The sequence below is a fragment of the Sorex araneus genome, chromosome 9, assembly GCF_027595985.1.
Source record: "Sorex araneus isolate mSorAra2 chromosome 9, mSorAra2.pri, whole genome shotgun sequence".
In the NCBI taxonomy this organism is placed as follows: domain Eukaryota; kingdom Metazoa; phylum Chordata; class Mammalia; order Eulipotyphla; family Soricidae; genus Sorex; species Sorex araneus.
Window position 1 is genome coordinate 1984505 of NC_073310.1, and position 12834 is coordinate 1997338.

At 71.2% G+C, this 12834-nt stretch overlaps 1 protein-coding gene across 14 annotated transcripts in view; it reads left to right on the forward strand.

Moving 5' to 3' along the window:
* NCOR2 (nuclear receptor corepressor 2) overlaps nt 1-12834 on the forward strand; it is a 73976-nt gene that overhangs the window by 43990 nt on the left and 17152 nt on the right. For 13 of the 14 annotated variants that reach the window (XM_055147589.1, XM_055147597.1, XM_055147596.1 and 10 more), the window contains 7 exons: nt 132-253; nt 565-737; nt 1394-1456; nt 8055-8197; nt 10753-10900; nt 11821-11868; nt 12122-12731. In XM_055147589.1, coding sequence (XP_055003564.1) covers nt 132-253; nt 565-737; nt 1394-1456; nt 8055-8197; nt 10753-10900; nt 11821-11868; nt 12122-12731 — 1307 coding nt within the window. The remainder of the gene's footprint in view (nt 1-131; nt 254-564; nt 738-1393; nt 1457-8054; nt 8198-10752; nt 10901-11820; nt 11869-12121; nt 12732-12834) is intronic. The other variant, XM_055147592.1, reaches the window with a different exon arrangement.

Genomic DNA, 12834 nt, shown 5'->3' on the forward strand with positions numbered 1-12834 from the left:
TGCCCTGGGCCAGCCTGTGCCCCGGCTTCCGAGGGGAGACTCGGGGCTCGGCGAGGGCCTTTGCAGCCAGCGGACCCCGGGGCTCAGGCCCGGCTCAGCCCGGTGCCGACCGCCGTGTCTGCCCTCGGCAGCAGCAGCAGCAGCAGATGCCCCGGAACAGCCAGGAGGAGAAGGAGGAGAAGGAGAAGGAGCGGGAGGCGGAGAAGGAGGAGGAGAAGCCCGAGCCCGACAACGACAAGGAGGAGCTGAACAAGTAGGGGCGGCGGGGCGGGGCGGGGCTGAGGGAGGGCGCGGGCCGGGCCGGTCTGCCGCTGCGAGGGGCCGTGCCCAGGGCCCTTGGGACCCGCTCGCCCCAGCATCGCTCAGACTTACAGACCCCGGCCTCTGCCTTGGGGCGTCTCGGCTCCCCTCCCGTCCCCGGGGGCTGGGGGAGGGCGTGGTGGGCGTCCAGGGCTGCCCCCCTACCGCCCCGGCACCGTCAGCCCGTCCCCTTGCGGGTCCGAGTGGCCGGCAGGGCCCCGGGAGCGGCCCTGTGCTCCCTGAGACAGCGTCTCCTGCTCGCAGGGAGAAGGCCGACGACACCTCCGGCGAGGACAATGACGAGAAGGAGGCCGTGGCCTCCAAAGGCCGCAAGACCGCCAACAGCCAGGGCCGGCGCAAAGGCCGCATCACGCGCTCCATGGCCAGCGAGGCCCACGGCGAGGAGACGGTCGCCCCGCAGCACAGCGCCGAGCTCGGTGAGTGGCCGTGTCCACGGAGCCCCCGCCGGTCACGCTCCCGGCTGCTTTGGGTCATGCCCAGTGGTCGTCACCCGCCCCACACGCACTCCTCTGCCTTGGGAGGAGTCCGGACCTGAACTGTCTCTCCTGGGGGTCCCATTTTCTCCTGCTCAGTGGGGACTCGGTCCTAAGTGCTCTCTTTCTTTCTCAACACTGAGTGGTGCAGTTCCTGAGTCAGCCACCAGGGGGCAGCGGCAGCCTCTGTCCTTTGCGCCATCCCTGCTATTGGCCCAGGTGGGGCCTAGAGGCTGAGCTGTGGGGTGACCCACACCCCCTCTCCTCCCCTGCTTAGAGCTTCCAGTCTCCCTCGGGACCCCCAGCAGTACCTACCCCCAGAGTGGGGATCTCTTCCCTCTCCCGCCGGAGCTGCTCCTTCTAGAACCTTCCTCCATGATCAGCCGGCCTCACGCCTGCGCCCCTGCTCCCGGTGCTCATCCGGCTGCACCCTGGCTCTGAGCAGCTTGCAGGGTGGGGCTGGGCGGCACAGCCCCCGCAAGCTCCGAAGAGACGCAGAGTCGGGGTCCCTTAGGCGTCAGGGCTGCCGGGTGCTGGTCACCCTGGGACTGCCCCGGGGCGGCTGGGTGACGGCCCTGCGGTGACGTTCCCGCCCGCAGCCTCCATGGAGCTGAACGAGAGCTCGCGCTGGACCGAGGAGGAGATGGAGACGGCCAAGAAAGGTGAGGCGGGGCCGGGGCTGGCTGCGCCTGCGTCCACACAGGGGCCGCGGGGTCGGGCTGCCCCGGGTGGCTGCTCAGCAGGAGGCCGAGCTGGTCCCTTCAGCGTGGGCGGTCAGGGTGCTGAGGGTGCCGGACTGCTGCCCCTCCCCATGCCCAGAAGGTGGCGTCTTCTGTCCATTCCACGTGGCGGGGCGGCCCCGGTGAGCACCGCGGAGCCTGGCCCTCTGCAGGGCCCGTGGGGCTGTCATCTCCCCGGCTGTGGCTGTGTGGGAAGCGGGTTCCCCGTCCTGTTGGACATGGGCAGGACGGGCCCGAGCGGCGCCTGAAGCGTCTTCCCCACGGGCCGGGGCCGGGGCCTGGGGCTGAGGGGTAGGCCAGGACCCCACAGTCTCCATGCCCCTCAGGCCTGTCGCCACGGCGACCCTTTTCTGGAGCCGTCCCTGCTTCCTGGGGGCTGGGGTTGGCGGCTGGCCTTTGTCCCTCGGAGAAGGACGGTGGGGGCCGGGGGGGGCAGGACATGGCAGGGATGAGTCACCAGCCGCGCCGGCCGCGTGCCCACCGTCTCAAGGTTGGTCCTTGGCACGGCGGTGAGCTCATCGGGGCCTGCCCACGGAGCCGGCTGCACGCGGGGCCCTGGCTGCCTGCGTGCCGGGGCCCTGCTCAGTGACATTTGTGCTAATGCGATGAGGCTGCGCGCGCGGCCACCGTGAATTACAGCAATCTGGACAATTACCGCTCGGGGCGGCAGCCGCTGTTCCCGGCGGGGGCGGGAGGGGGCGGGAGGCAGGTGCAGCTCCCAGCCACGCGGGCTCGGCAGGCGGCCCCTGAGCCCCCCCCCAAACCCAGGAAAGGACCCAGGAACCGGCTGTGCCTGAGGCAGCCGCCGTCCTCCTGGTGGCGGGTCACGGCTGACTCCACGGGCCTGGGCGGGGGCCGGAGACCACCCTTGGCTGCCAGCCTGGTTGGTTATTCGGGGGCCACGCCTTGCGGTGCTCCGGGCGTACTCGTGGCTGTGTGCAGGGACCAGACCTGGGCCAGCGGGTGCAGCCACGCGCCCTGCCCCGCCTGCCTGCGCTCCGGCTCTCGCTGTGTGGCCTCGGGCAGGTGCGCTGACCCCTCCATGCCCTCTTTCTCCCATCAGAATGTGAAGTTAGGGGGTCCCCGCGGTCGTGGTTTCCTAAGGGTGCCGTGGTCACTCGCAGGGGCGGCAGTCAGAAAGTGTCCTTGGCCTGAGGGGTCAGCTCTCCGTCCGTCTCTGCTCACGGTTCCCGGAACGTCTGGGAGTCGGGTCGGGAGGTTGGGGGGGGCGCTGTCCAGGTCAGAGCAGGCCCTTCGTGCCCGTCACGGGGCAGGGGTGGCAGTGGACAGGAGCCCAGGGAGTGGCACCAGCTGCCTTGTCTGCCTCTGCCCTGTTCCTTCCTTCTCCTCTGGGCATGCCTACGGGCACGCTGGGGCCGAGGGCACTGTCCCTGCCCGTGTGCACGTTGCACACAGACACGCTGTCCCACGTGTGCTGTCCCGTGTCCACACTGTCCTGAATGTTCTCTGCCCCGTGTGTACACACACCCCGTCCCACGTGTACTGTTTGACGTGTACGCTCGTCTTCTCCAGAGTACGGCAGTGTCTGAGGCACACGCTGGCTTGCCAGCAGGTGCCAGGAGATGGTGGAGACTTTGCTTCCCGGGTTCGAGGCCTGCGAGCGCCCTCCCACTTGGCCCCGAGCAGCAGCACCCAGCTGTGGACCCCAGGCTGGGGAACAGTCTGCCCAGCAGTGGCAGGTCTGTGGCCCTGGGTGTCCACCCCTCAGCGGGCCCCTGGGCACGCAGCTGGCCGGCCCCTCGGGGGCACGTCCCAGCACCCTGAGACGGCCCCGGCTGTGGGGTGTGCAGGGGTGCTGGTCGGGCCCGGACCCGCAGCCCAGAGGTCAGCGAGCTGCCGAGAGGGCCCTGCCGTTTCTGGGGCGAGGGTGGGGCCTGGGCCAGAGTCCGGCTCCCTGTTTGGGCCAGCGTTGAAGACCTGCGGCCAGCGGTGCGGTCAGTGAGGAGGGGAAGCGGGGGGTGGCTGTGGGGACAGGACGGGGGCCCTCAGTCCCCGCCCGCCACCCCATCCCTTTGCGTATCAGCCAGTGTGGCCGCCTGGCCTGGAGCTGCCCGCGAGGCGACTGGGCATGTGCAGAACCAGCCTCCCAGGAACTGGGCAGCCCCAGGGCGCTGGCACGGGGCCCCGCTGGGCAGGAGGGCAGGCCAGGCTGGTTCCCCTGGGAAAGGTCAGCCTGGCCCGACTCAGCCTTGCCCCAGCCGAGCGGGAGCCCGGTTTCTGTGGAGGCTCCCTCAGGCGGTCGAGCGCCAGCTGTGGAGGGGGCAGGGCAGCCCCGTTCCCCGGGCCGGGCTGGGACGTGCCCAGCTACGCGCTGCCAGCCTCCTCCTGGCCTCCAGAGTGGGGGCGGGGGGGCGGGAGGACCCTGCTCTGGGCCCTGCCCCTGGCCCCAGGTGGGGACCCCGAGGCCCTGCTGGCATGTTCTGAGGAAAGACTGAGTCCCGGTTCTGCAGACCAGGAGGTGGTGGCTGGAGCAAGCCCCGTGGCCCTGCTGCCCCCCTGGCCCTGCTGCCCCTGGCCCTGCTGCCCACTGGCCCTGCTGCCCACTGGCCCTGCTCCCCTGGCCCTGCTGCCCACTGGCCCTGCTCCCCTGGCCCTGCTGCCCCTGGCCCTGCTGCCCCCCCCCTGGCCCTGCTGCCCCCTGGCCCTGCTGCCCCCTTGGTCCTGCTGCCCCCCCTGGCCCTGCTGCCCCCTTGGCCCTGCTGCCCCCCGGCCCTGCTGCCCCGTGGCCCTGCTGCTCCCGCCACCACCCGGGGAAGCCTTCCTACACACTCTGGCCTGGCCCCCTGCAGGGATCAGGCTCCTGAGTTCTCCCCAGCACATGCACACGTCTGTGCAGGCACACAGGTTCATACGGGCACTAGCTCACACACACGCATTTGCATGTACACAGGTTTTCATATACATATGCATTGTGTGCATACAGGCTTATGTATACACACATGTGTATAGTCACATACATGTACATGCATGCATACAGGTTCACATATACATGTATGCATGCAGGGACCTACCCTTATGTGGGCATGCGTGCAGGTTCACAGCATGAAACTGCTTCTGCACATACACATGCATACAGACAGGTACACATATGTGCACGCAGATATGCATACCCATGTGTGTACACAGGTGTACGTATACATGTGCACGTATACACACAAGCACGTCAGCGTGCGGGTGTCCGTACAGGCACACGTGTCAGCTCTGCAGAGGGAGCTGAGGTCCGAGGCCCGCCTGGAGGAGCTTTCTCTCTGCTGCAGTGCTCGGCCAGGGCGGGTCCAGTCCTGTGGCCCCTGACCTGGACGGTGCGGAGGCTGCAGATGGCCATGGGGCTTCTCTATGAGCCTGGCTTGGGGCCGAGCGAAAGGAGGGGCGTTTGGACAGTGGCAGCTGACCCCGTGTGCCCAGGCCCGTCTCGGAGAGGAGACCCGTCCTCGGCGACCGGGCGGGGCTGCCCCAGTTTCCAGAGAACCACTGGGGCGGCCTTCCAGGTCCCCCGGGTTTGCCTGGGCTCCCAGCCCGTGGGCGCATCGGGCAGGGCGCCCTGTGGGAGATCCCTCCTGCCCAAGGTCCGGCCCAGACCCCGCTTGGCTTCTGTCTGGGTCAGTTTCACTTCCCTGTTCCTCGCGATGCCGGACGCAGCCCTTCCCCTGGAAACTAGAAGTGGGGTCCGGCGTGCTGACCGCGGGCACTGGACAGTCTGGGAGCCCCAAAGGGCGTGGGTGGGTGTGGCCTCGGCGGTGCCAGCCCCCTCATCCCAGGACCCCTAGGAGGTGACCCCAGGCCCGAGATGGAGGTGTGGGGCACGTTGCCCATCGCAGGGTCCCACACAGCCCCACGGTGTGGGGCAGAACAGGGCGTGAGGGGCACTGGGAGCCCCAGGCCCCTGGGCAGCGTCGGGAAGCCGAGGTCTGTGGCCGGGTGGGAGTGGCCGGGGGGCAGCCTTCCGGGCCTCCGGGGCGCAGAGCAGGGCAGTCGCGGGAGGCGCCCAGACAGGCTGGGGGCCTGCGGGCCGCTGACCCCGGCCGGAGCCCTGATGCTGACCCGGGCAGCACTCCAAAGTTCAGCACAGTTAACTTTCAACCCCGTGGGCAGTGGGCTGGCGTGACAGGTGCGCGGCGGGCAGGCCCCTGCCGGGAGGAAGGAAGGGCGCTGGCCGCTGGCCGAGGGCCTGCTGGAGCGAGTCACGGTCTGTGGGCAGTGGGAGCTCTCAGAGTCCCCCGCCGGCCCCTCCCGGAACCCCCCGCCAGACCCACCCGGGCTGCCAAGGGCCCCCCGCCCCCCCCTCCCCCAGGCCTGGCGGCCCAGCCGGCGCGGTGGGGGGCCGGCGGTGGCAGCGGAAGGAGCGGCTTGCTCGCGGGCGCTGTTTTCCTGAGCCCTCATCTGCTCTCACCGCTGCTGACGCCGCGGATGGGGAGGGCGGGAGCCGGCCCCGCGGCCCGCCCCTTCCGAACCTGGGCTGCTGCCACGCTCCCGCCCGCCGCCGCCGCCAGCCGCGTCTGGAGGTCACATTCAGTCCCGCGCTCGCTCCGGGTCAGCAGCGCCCGGCCTCTGCCCTGCCCCCGAGGCCCGGCTCTGTGGGGTCTGCCGGGGGCGCCCGGCCAGCCGCCCACCCGCCCGCCCCGGGCACATCGGTGCCAGGAGCCGCAGGCTCGTGTGTTGGTGACACCTGGCACCGGCCCCGTCCTCACAACTGACAGCTTCCCGCGGGGACCGCCCCCGCCGTGAAGGGCACCTCACGGCTCGCCAGCACAGCCGCGGGGGGCGGGGGCAGCGCCGCCGGGTGGACAGCAGCCGCGGGGGCGGGAGGAGGCGGAGGAGGCGCAGCCTGGCCGCCGAGCCGTCCCGCCCTCCCGGGAGCAGCCCCCGCCTCCCCCCGCTCCCCGCCTCGGAGGGACGAGGATGTGAGCGAGCGGGCGAGAGCAGACGCCAGAGCCTCGCAGCGCGGCCTGCGGCGCCCGCCCGCCCCCGCCGCCGCCGCCCGCCGCTCCCCGGAGCATCCTCCCGGGCCGATGTTTCCGGAAAACTTGGCCGAGGGGGAGACGCAGATGAGAGGATGTGAGTCTCCCCGGGAAGGGGCTGGGGGTGACAGGCACGGCCGCGTGGGGGAGGACGGGGGTCCCCCCTCTCCCCGGGCCCCCCTCTGCCTTTCAGCTTGCTCGGCCCCCGCCCCACCCCCGCAGGGCAGGGCAGGGCAGGGTCTGTGCGTGGGGCCCGTCTCCGCCGCCTGTCGGGTGGGGGGTGCCTCATGGGGGGTCCCGTGCACTTGGCGCCGCGGGCGCCCGGCCGGCGGTGCTGTTTGAAGTGTCTCGGGCTGCTGGCACCCTTGGGATGCGATTCCTGGAACAGGAGCCAGAGCCAGCCGAGTGCCAGCCCCCGGCGCTCACGCAGGACTGGCCGAGCCCGCTCCTGCTCCCCGCCCGGGGAGGGGCCGGAGACCCCACAGCCCACCCGCGCTGCCCTCTGCCCCCTCCGTGGGGCTGACGCGGCCCCCGGTGCCAGCTGGACGCAGAACCACCGTCCAGTCGGTGTGGTGGTGTGTGCGTCCGGGGGCTTGGGCCCCCCGACTGTCGCCCCTCTGTCCCCCCCACCCGGGGTTCCGGCCTGCGAGGGCTTTGCCAGGCGCTCTTGGCCCCGCGGAGAAATATAAATAAGCGTGCGTCCCAGCCGCCCTCCGGCCGGGAGTGGCAGCTGCTGGGTGCGGGCGGAGGAAAGGTCAGGGGCCGGGTTACACTGGCTCCCACGGCCCGGCCTCCCGCACGCCTGTCCTTGAGGAACCTCGGCAGCCACGTGGCTGATGCAGGGAGCAGGTGGCCGGGGAAAAGGACCCTGGGCCAGCCTGGGCCTCCCGGAGTGTCGGGCCTCCCTCCGGGGGCGGGGGCTGCTCTGCCGCTGGCCCCGCGGCCACCACAGGCCACTCTGCCCACGTCGTCCCACCACGGGAGCGAGTGGGCCCGGCCAGGGTGCAGACCTGACTGCTCACGCCCGCGCCCCTGTGCCCGTCTCTCCCGCTTGGGCCTTAGCCGGGTCAGGGCGGCGGGTGCCCCCAGCCCTGCAGTCCCCAAGACCTCGGCCTGGGCACAGCCTGGTGTGGGCTGGGCCTGGGGCCACCACGTGTGTGCAGACAGCGGGGCTGTGCGCCCGCCTGGATGCGGCACAGGGGCGGGGGCGGGGGGCTCCGCGTCAGGCGTGCAGAGGGAGGTGGAGAAGCGCCTGGGGCCGGGGGAGCGAGGGGGGTCGCGCCCCCAGCGCGCCTGTTGGGCCCCGAGTCTGGCTGGTCTCGTTCCCACGGTGGGGGGGGGGCTTTGGGCCCCTCCCCCTCCCGATACCCACTGGCCCCTTCTTCCCCGCGGGCACCCTGGAAGCCTGGTCTCCGAGCCCCCCGAGGGTGCCCGGGAATGTCCGCGGTGACCCCAAGTGACCCCTCCCACCTGTGGGAGGCGACCCCTGCCAGCCCCAGTGCCTCCTGCAGGGCTCTGACCCCGGCCCCTCCCTGCCGCAGGCCTCCTGGAACACGGCCGCAACTGGTCGGCCATCGCCCGCATGGTGGGCTCCAAGACCGTGTCCCAGTGTAAGAACTTCTACTTCAACTACAAGAAGAGGCAGAACCTCGACGAGATCCTGCAGCAGCACAAACTCAAGATGGTGAGTCCCCGCCACGAACCCGCCGTGTCCCCACCGCACCCCCGCCACGTCCCAGCCACATCCCTGCACATCCCGACACGTCCTTCCCCACCCCCGCCATGCCCGTCCCGTTCCAGGGGTCCGCACATGGTAGTGCGGCTGCGGGAACTGACAGGGTCTGAATGTCACCGTTGGCGTTCCTGGGCTCCCTCGGGGGCTCAGAGAACCGCCAGGCTTCCGGTGCCCGCGGGGAAGAAGGGCCTGGTCGTGAGCCGCTGCGGCCAGGCACTCGAGCCCTGAGTGACTGAGTGACCACCGCTTTGACTCTCAGCCTCAGGCTGCCGTGTGTTTGCTCGCTCTCCGTCTCTCGCTCTCTCCTACACACACACACACACACACACACACACTCTCGCTCACACACACAAACACAAACACTCACACACACTCACACATACACACAGAAACACACACACACACTCACACATACACACAGAAACACACACTCACACACACTCACACATACACACACACACACATACACACAGAAACACAACTCACACATACACACACACTCTCACACACACACTCACACACTCGCTCACACACTCACACACACACACACACACACACACACGCTCTCCTACACACACACTCGCTCACACACACACACGCTCACAAACACACACACACACACACATACTCACACACACAAACACACACTCCCTCCCTCCCTGACTCACCTGCTCTCTCCTCACCTCTGCTCGGCCAGGACCAGGCAGAAGGACACCTGTCCACTCTCGCCCAGCCCCAGCAGGTGCTTGGGGTCCGCCTCCTCCCCAGCCGTCACTTGTGGGTCTCAGTGCAGGGGTACGGGCCGGGGGGACCCACTCTCCTCCCTCTCCCCGCCTACCCCCACGGCTTCTGTCAGGATAGCGGGGCAGGGTCAGGCCACAGTGGGGGGCAGTCCTGGGACCCTCCTGACCCCCTGGTCGAGGCTGAGGTCCCACCTGCATCTGTCACCCCCAACCCAGACCTGGACTGGACGTGGCACCGTCTACCTGCCTGAGCAGCGGGGGGAGCCCCAGGGCCCGAGCGCGGCTCAGCACGGAGCTCACTTCCTGCCCCATCACCCGTGTCCCGGGAACAGCCGTGCCGGGACCCAGTGTGGTGGACACAGGTGCCTGGACGTGGGGCCCGGCCAGGGGCAGCCCATCCTGCCCGTCCTCTGTGAGGGTGCTGGGGCCCCTCCTGGGCTCTGGGAGTCAGGAGGTTCCCTCGTGGGGCAGCAGGCCCCAGGGACACTCGGCCCCTGCGTGCCCGTGAGTGCAGGGAGGCCGGGCGGGGTGGGGGTCAGCAGGGTCGGGAAGGCCAGTGGGGCTGGACTGGGAGGGGCAGACTGAGCCCCGCGAGGCCAGGGCAGTGCCCGTGAGTGACCAGTGAGGGCGGACAGAAGGGACCACAGAGGCCCCTCCCCGAAGCTGCCCTGTTGCTGCGTGTCCAGGTAGCCCAGGCCTGAGGGGACTCAAGGGGGCTTCCCTGGCGCCCTCCCCGCCCCCAGCACAGCTGGCCGTGCTGGCCTGCTGCAGCCAGGGGCCACGTCGGGGACTGCGGCGAGAGGCTGTCCTGACCGGAGGGCCCACGAGGCTTCCTCTGGCACACGGCATGGCCCGGGGCCGACTCTGCCCAGTGCTGCCCCCCTGGGCCTCTCCCGGCCCCTCCCAGCCCTGGCGGGGTCCCGGGCGGCCGGGCGCAGGCAGCGGGGCCGGTGGGTCGGGTGAGGCTTGGCGTCCGTGTCCGGGGTGCTCCCGCCCCTTCTGCAGCAGAGGTCGCCCGCCCCTCCCACTGGGCGTCCAGCTCCCCGCGTCCATCTGCCTGCTGGCCTGGATGTGCCACACGGGCGGCTCCCGGGCCACTGCCTCCCCCCAAGGGAGCGGCCCCGAGCTCCCACTGGGCCCCACGCCGCCCCGGCTGTGCTGGCCTGGCCCACCTTGGTCCTTCGCCTGGGGTCAGCCTCAGGCAGGACTCTGCGGGAGACCGGGAGGGGAGCAGGGGCATGTGGCCCCCGGCCCCCACACGCGAGAGCCCAGTCAGCCCGGGAAGTGGGGCTCGGACAGACCAGAGACGGGGACCCCCGCATGCCTTCTGCCACCCCCGCCCACGCTGTGTGTGAGCGGTACCACCAGGTCCCCAGTTTGCTTGGGCAGACGGTGGGGCAGGAGGTGACCCTGCCCTTCCCCCGGGTCCCCGGCACGCAGGCTCGCTTTTGGGGTCAGGGCTGGTACGGGGAACCCCCAGCTGGGTGCCCCCCCCAGCAAGGCACCCCAGGGCCGCCCAGCCAGCGTCTTCTCTGGCTTTGGGGCCGTGGCCTCCCCCTGGAGGCCCCGTCTCCTTGGCCTCGGCTCGCCCTGACTCTGCTCGAACCCCAGTCTGAGCCGCTTGCCTGCGCAGCTCGGGGAGAGAGGCCGTGGTGGGCCGTGTTCCCAGGGCAGGGGGAGGCTGGGTCTAGCCCCCGGGACTGCAGGCTGAGCGGGAGCCGGGCGTGGGCATGGGGGCCCTGACTGCGCCCCCCTCCGCAGGAGAAGGAGAGGAACGCGCGCAGGAAGAAGAAGAAAACCCCGGGGGGCGGCAGCGAGGAGGCGGCCTTCCCGCCCGTGGCGGAGGAGGAGGAGATGGAGGCCTCGGGCGCCAGCGGGAACGAGGAGGAGATGGCGGAGGAGGCCGACGGTGAGGGGGGAGGGATGGAGGTGCCGGTGCCGGTGCTGCTGGCGGCAGGGTCGCCGGTCACGGGGCCCCTGGTCTGCGGCCCCGGCCGGGACGCTCCTGGGCGTCGGGTTCTCGGTCTCTGGCCCGTGCCCGGGCTGCTTCTCTGGTGTCGCGCAGGGACAGGGCCGGGCACTGCCCCCGCCCCGGCTGGCGGGTCCGTCCCCACCACCGCTCGCTTCCCTGAGCTTCGCCCAGAACCCCCCGCCCCGAGCACGGGGGCCAGGGGTCGCTCGAGTGTGGGGTGGCTGTGGACCCCTTTGTCCTGCCAGGGGATCCAGGCTCGTAGCAGGGAAGGGAAGGGCGGCAGCTGCGGGGGTGCCCAGGACCCCCGAGCAGGGGCCTTGTGGCCGAGGCTCAGCTTGGGGGCGCGGGGCCCTGAGAGGGGTCCCCTGTCCAGCCAGCACGGCTGTGCCTCCTGGCCCCGTTGGGGTGACTGATGGGGGCCCCTGAGCCGCAGCCCCGCAGATGGGCCCTCACCCGTGAGGCGTCTGCAGGGACTCTGCACCGCCGGGCAGCCCCCCTGTGCCCTGGCAGAAGTCAGGGGTCACAGATGGGGGTGGGGGGGGGACGCTCTGTGCCTCAGTTTCCCTGCCTGCAGAGGAGAGCTGCAGCGTTGCTGGGGTCAGGGGTCACCGGGGGTACTCTGCCCTCAGCACCTGCCCTGTGCAGGACTCAGGCAGAGAGGCGGGGGGAGCCGGCAGGGCTGAGGGTGCCCAGGGCTGGGCCCGGGCTCTGCGGGCGGGGGGGTTGTGGCCTGCCACCCCCCCGCCCCCTTTGGGTTTGGGGGTCACACCCAGCGATGCTCTGCGGGGGAGTGTTGAACCCTAATCCCGCCGCCGCCCCGGGCGGCCTGACTTTCCTCACCGCTTGTGTCTCCGCAGCCCTGCACGCCGCTGGGAGCGAGGTGCCCCGAGGGGAGTGCGGTCCAGGTACGAGCTGCAGGTCGGCCTGGGGTCTGGGGTCGTGGTGTCCCTCCCACGGGGGCGCAGCCTCTGAGTGTCCCCTGACCCCTGCCTGCTCCGACGTCCCGGCAGCGGGGGTCGGGCTCAGCTCCTGGCCCGGTGCCCTGCATCTCACCGGCTGTTCCCACAGCCGTCCCCATTTCCAGGCGGGGACACTGAGGCTGGGGGAGCCGAGCCCCGGGCCACGCCCCCAGCCCGTGTGTCCTCCCCCTCCCCGCAGCCGTGGCCAACAGCTCCGACACCGAGAGCGTCCCCTCCCCCCGCGCGGAGACCACCAAGGACGCGGGCCAGAACGGGCCCAGGCCCGCGGCTGCCCCCAGTACCCCGGCGCCGCCCCCTCAGCCGCCCACCCCGCCACCCGAGGAAGCCCCAGCGGCCGCCGAGCCCGCGCCCACCCCGGACACCGCCGGCCCGCCCACGCCCCCCGCGGCACCCCCCTCGCCCGCCGCGCCCCCGTCCCTGGTGCCCAAGGAGGAGGAGGAGGCGGCCCCCGCAGTGCTGGCCCCCGAGGGGGAGCAGGAGCCCCCTGCCAGGCAGGAGCCGGGGCTCGAGGCCGGCCCCGCGGAAGAGCCACGGAAGGCAGCCACCACCGACGCAGTCAAGAGCGACAGCCTGGAGGAGGCAGCCGAGGAGGGGCCTGGCAAGGGCGCTGTGGAGGCCGGCTCGGAGGTGGCGCCCGAGGGGGCCCTGAAGGCAGAGAAGAAGGAGGCCAGCGGGCCTGGGGGCAAAGCGCTGGTGGCCAAGGCTGCGGGCGCCCCCCAGGACAGCGACTCCAGTGCCACCTGCAGCGCCGATGAGGTGGACGAGCCCGAAGGCGGGGACAAGAACAGGTGAGGCTGGGGAGGGGCCCCGGGGAGGGGGCTGGGGGCTGGTGCTCCAGGGTCCATAGGACCGCGAGGCCGCACTGCAGGTGGCTGGAAGCTGGTGCGGGTG